General features: G+C 46.9%; 1 protein-coding gene across 1 annotated transcript; it reads left to right on the top strand.

Moving 5' to 3' along the window:
• Positions 1–437: 437 nt before the first annotated feature.
• Positions 438–5,434, top strand: APOLD1 (apolipoprotein L domain containing 1). The gene is made up of 2 exons (XM_026100686.2): positions 438–624; positions 2,801–5,434. Exon 2 carries the CDS (start codon positions 2,806–2,808, stop codon positions 3,544–3,546), a length of 741 nt encoding a protein of 246 aa, XP_025956471.1. The 5' UTR covers positions 438–624; positions 2,801–2,805; the 3' UTR covers positions 3,547–5,434.
• Positions 5,435–5,699: the final 265 nt, after the last annotated feature.

The raw sequence follows: 5,699 nt of genomic DNA on the forward strand, positions 1-5,699 counted from the left end.
GAAGGGATGGAAATCTGAGGCAATCACCTTGTCATTTGCCTTGGACCTGCCTCCCTTTTATGGACCAGAGCACTGCTCTCACATACCACAGCTATGCTCCAGCCAGCCACACACACAATTCTCCCACAGAGCTGAGATTTTAAAAGTACACTGGCCTTGAATGAAGGAGCTGATTGGCTGATGCTCTGCTAGCTCTAGAAATGGAGTAGAGGGGAGCTTCAGTCATCAAGCAATTGGAGGCTCCAGCACAGAGTAAAGTCAACTGCTATTTCAGGGAAAGGAAGGGCAACTATTCCCTGAAGGGGAATGACTGCACTAGCTCAGAGCCAAGAATAGGCTGACTTTTTTTTTTTTTTGATTTTTTTTTCCCCTACACTTCAGGAAAAGCTAACACACAATGTTCATTCGCAGGGATCATTTCCTGAACATGATGTGTGCTCAGTGTCCCTCAGGTCACTTTCCAGTGTGTCACATCCTTCTGCACAAGGGAGAGCAGGAAATGGCAAACTCCCAGTATGAGGCAAAGCATTCCCATCACAGCAATTGGTCCACAGGAGCTATAAATTGCTGTCCTCCAGAAACAGACGAAAATTTGTCTTTGGGGAGGTCGGCTGGAAACTAAAGGTAAGTTGGAACCAGCATTCTTTTGGAGTCCGTCCGAGCACTGAGTTAGGAAAGCGTTTGCAGTTCAGAAACAGGTTTGGGAACTAATGCACACCTTATTACTGGGGAGATTTTTGTCTAAAAGCAGGGGTTGTCTTTGTTTTCCTTTATGCTGGCATAAATCAGTGTATAAGAAGGCTTGCATTGGTGTAAGGCTCATACTACATATTGAATGACTGTTCTGTTAACTGTGCAGTGAGATGGCCACTGTTATTACTGGAAACTATGTTCTCAGCAGGAAAATCAGCAAACACATTGTTGAGAGGCTACAGGAATCAATATATTTAACGATCATCACATTGATCCACTGGTAATGCGCTCACAGTGTCTGTAACTATTTAGGTTAGTGGTAGTCTTGGTATGTTCCGCTTCATATCTGACTACAGTGTCAAAAATAAGATGACACTGCCTCCAACTAAGAAAAGAGCAGTGTACCAAGTGGTTCAAATAGCCAGATAACACTGTGGGCCTCAGAGAGAGTGACATAGTTGTTCTGAAGGGTAAGGGGGGATCATAAAGGGTTCTGTGTGAGACGGATTACGATAAGTAGAAGGGAAAAAATTGCAGCAAGAATTACCTATTTTTGCTTACACACTTCAAGACGGAAAAGTTCTTTATGGTAGGAGGTTTCCTCCTTCTGGAAGACAGTGATTCTGCAGAATGAAAGCCACAAGGATCCTAACCTTTCAGTGTGCCAGTGTAAGGGACCGGGTGCCTCCAGTTCACACGGTAAAGAAGATTTAGAAGACAGAAGCTGTTTGCAGTACTGAATGGCTTTGCCTTGCTGGCTCTGGGACAGGGTCCTACTGCTACATAAACTTCTCTTGGCTATGACAGCATTTAGAACTGCAAAGAACTTCTTAGCTCCAAAGCTAGACCTTGCTAGGTGGATCTTGCAGCATTGCACACAGTGCAGTGGTGTGGAGAACACAAGCTCTGCTCCCATCAGGCAGCTGGTGATGCTACATCACTCCGATTGCCTCCCCATGCTTCAGTTGCCCTATATGTAAAACAGAGCTAATGATGCTGACCTCTTCTGTAAAGCACTTTGCAGCCTGACAGTGACCTGCAAATGCTTGTTAAATCATTTCCTTCTACCCTTGTGACAAAGGAAGGAAAAGAGAGAAAAACAGAGATCACCTAGCACTGAAACCCTGAAGATTCACCCTCTAGAAGGGGAAGACGCTCTTCTACTGCCTTGTCAGGGAGGTTGCCATAGCCAGTAGTTTTCAAACCTTTTCTACTTACAGGCCCCTGTATTTTCCCTCTCAAGGAGTGCACACTGACAGTGAGCTTGCCTCTCTGATATGCCCTTCACGGACCTCTTAAACAGGGTCCAGAGGCCTCCCTGACAGTGCAACTGGGGATCCACAACCGTAGGTTGGACTGAGCACCACAGAACAATGGTTCCCAGCTTTGTCCAAACCCTGACGCCAGGTTACAATAGGAAAAAAAAATGCTGTGGGACCTTGAGTTGCAATCAGGCATAAAGAGAGGAAGGATGTTCACAAGCCTCATCTGAGACATCGACGAGCTTCCCAGCTTCTGAATGGAAAAGATAGATCCTGACTCCTCTCAGCAGCTTCTCCCTGACCTCCTTTAAGGGGGAAGGACCCTCAGATAGCACCCTGGGATGGTTGGCTTTCACCTTCCCAGAACCTGGCCTTTCTGTCAAAGATGCCTTTGAATATTGCAGATCCTCTGAATTCCACTGTAAGGACAACACTAGCTACTCCTGGAAGCATTACTATGCTGGGCACTAGGGCATTTCATCCTAAGGAAGTTTCTGTTCCTAGGGTTAGAAGAGGCATTTTGTGTCTTCATAGAGACGAGAACAATTGTACCTCCGACCTCAGACCTTAAGACACTTTAGTTTTCACAGGGATCAAGAAAACCGTTTAGAAGTTTCTCTGTCTGAAGGTTACAATGGACTATGGTAATTAAATGTGCATATGTGTGTGTGTACGTGAGTATGTGTGTACGTGAGCATGTGTGTGCGTGCAGACAGCAAGCCTTTCATGTAGCTGGGTGAACCAAAAAATTGGCTGAATGCCACCCCCGGAATGGAGGCCCAGGCTGAGCATGTCTCACTTTTTTTTATATAAATTCCAAACCAGCTTTTTCTGTTTCTGGACAGGGGCCATGGAGAGAAACAGCGCTGCCTTTCCCCAAACACGAGACCCCACACGCCACTTCCACACAGTGCTGCTGGATCAGAGACAGAGGCTTCATGGCCAAATTGCACATCTTCATGAAGTGGCTCAGAAAATCAACAAGCTCCGCAAAAGGTCTCTAATTGCCAACATCAGTGGGAGCTCCTTAACAGCTGCAGGAGCAGTCACAGCCATTGTGGGACTGTCCCTGAGCCCAGCCACACTGGGAGTCTCTCTCCTGGCATCAGCTGTGGGTCTGGGTCTAGCCACTGCCGGGGGGGCTGTCAGCATCACCACTGATCTCTCCTTAGTGCTCTGCAACTCCCGGGAGGTGAGGAAGGTGCAGGAAATTGCAATGACTTGTCGGAAACAGATGAGGGAAATCCTCGGCTGCCTGGAATTCCTCCGCCGGGGGCAGGGCCCAGGGGACCCCACGCTGCTCCAGTCAGAGAAGAGGGCCTCCATCTCACTGTACAACTCCGTCTGCTTCATGGTGTTTTATGGCTCCCACAGCTTCCTTGTGCCAGAATACACAAAGGAAGTCACAAAAGTGAGCCAGGCTGTGCTGAAGGCCAAAATCCAGAAGCTGGCTGCTAACCTCGAGACCTGCACTAAGGCAATGGATGAACTCTGTGAACTCCTTGAGTCCAGGACAGAGCTTTCCTCACACAGAGAAAATCTCAGTTTGGGCCCTAAAGACACTGCTGAGACCCCAGGACCATCCAGCTGAAACAGTGCTTGCCCCCATGATTAGAACTGAGCTTGGAGACACAACGTTATCAATTGTCACTGTTACCATTAGCACTGCTACCTGCTGTTATAATATTGGTGGTGCTCATCCACACAGGTGCCCACATCTCTAATGTGTCTTATTTATATCTAAACACAAACGTCTCCCTGCCAGGAAGCCAAAGATTCCCCCCTTTTCAGCACCCACCCAGCTGAGGCTGGAGCTTACCATGGACATCTGGCCCAGCGGGTACATGGCAGCAGACTCCAGAGCCTGCAGGTCAGGCAGGCAGGGTTAGGCAGGTGTTCCTCAGACCCACATTCCCCTGGCCATCTTCCTGGTCCTGCTTCCCCATGGTAGCAGAAAGAAGTGGGTCAGGAGACTGCTGAAAACCCTGCATCCCTGATGCTGATCCTGGATTGTAAATAATCTATGAGATGCTGAACAGTGAAGGGGATGGGATACCCTCAACGAGCCAGCAGCTGCCAATTTCCAGTAAAATACAGTTGTGTTATGAAGGTACATCTGGAAAAGCTATTGAATGAAGCAGCTCCAGAAATTACAGACTGTATTGGCAGATGGCTCATCATCCAAGGGTGAAACAGAGGAGCCAGAAAGTATTATCCCTTCTAAAGAAACCTTTCCAGGCTGAGAATCGTAATGTTTGTATTCTATTTATTTACATAACATTATTTTAAGGCTTTGACATTGTTTTTTTAAAGATTTTTTTCTTTTTAAAAGGAGGCCTTCACTCCAAAAGGAAGCAGCTGTTCTTAGGGGCAAAGCAAGTCTGTAGCATGTGAGAGCAAGTTACCCATTCTTTGGCTGTGAGGGACAGCAAGGCCCTATGGGAAGGGGAAAGCATGGCCAGAATGCTGAAAGTTATAAAATATGTGACCTATGGTCACCAGTGACTGCTCTTAGGAACCAAAATAGGGAGAAGGAAGGGTCAGAGACCCTGGGACCATGACCTGCCTCAGGGTACTGGTGGAAGAAAGTAACTGTACCTCATTCAGCAGGGAGGGGAGTGTAGGTCAGTGTTACCAGTCTGAGCTGGAGCCCAACTGTGAGGGGAACAGGTGTGAGAGGTGGTAGTGGGGTGCTCTCCGTGCAGTTGAACAGCCTGTGAAACCCTCAGTGGTTTGTCTGGGAGGGAGGGAAGGAGGAGGCAGCACTCACAGAGAGCTACACATACTTCTAGGAATGCTCCCTGGGGAAGGCTTCACATCAGCAATATATACTGGTACTAATAATCAAGAGGGGTGCAGAGGGGTAGGATGATTCAATGTTCAGAGCATTTACAAAGCAGGAGGGAGGACTGGGACCCAGTTTCAAGTGACTGATCTGCCAAAGATGTCCTCTGTGACTTTGGGAAAGTCACTCAACCCCTCAATGCCTCAGTTTCCTGTTTAAAAATGGGGACAGTAGCACTTCCCTACCTCACAAGGATGTTTCTAGGACAAATATTACAGAGTGCTCAAGTACTGTGATGATAGGGATCATGTCAGTACCTGAAAGAGGTTCAGGGAAGAGACCTTGGAAGCTAGCTTGAGACAACCAAAGGAGTTAATGAAGGAATAATTCCACCTCCACAAGGAGACCCTAGTGGATAAGGGAAACTTCCCTGCACATTCATGTACGAAAATGATCAGAAAATCATTTTGTAATTCTGTAGCACTGAACAAACTCTTGGGAAGGGCAACACTCCTTCTTGCGAAGCTTGAATCCTCACCCTTTTTTATCCTCCTCTCATGATCTCAACATTTGTTTTCACATGTAAGAAGAAAGAAAAACTTTGGTCTTTCAGAGTGTGACTCAGACATCTGTAATGTCCACGCCTGTTTGCTGTAAATGAACAAGTATACTGCTGATTCGATTAAATGAACATGAAGCAATTTTGTCTTGTGTCTCGCTGTACATCTGCATGTAAAGGATCACATTCCTACACCCTGCCTGACCCTGCTTGATTTCATGCTCCAGGTGCTGCAACTGAGGAATAACTGAGAGCAGCATACAATCAGTACAAGTGCTTAAAAGTGGAGAATGAGAAGTGAGGTCATCAGCTCCATGTCACAGAGCTGGCATCTATGTACAAGTGTATGCCTTTATGTTTGTGTGAGAGCATATTCTGGCCATATACGAGCCCATGTACA

Source organism: Dromaius novaehollandiae, chromosome 1 (assembly GCF_036370855.1).
Source record: "Dromaius novaehollandiae isolate bDroNov1 chromosome 1, bDroNov1.hap1, whole genome shotgun sequence".
NCBI lineage: Eukaryota > Metazoa > Chordata > Aves > Casuariiformes > Dromaiidae > Dromaius > Dromaius novaehollandiae.

Bases quoted from the DNA above. Each gene is read 5' to 3' on its own strand.
- APOLD1 (XM_026100686.2), top strand. From the start codon at position 2,806: ATGGAGAGAAACAGCGCTGCCTTTCCCCAAACACGAGACCCCACACGC.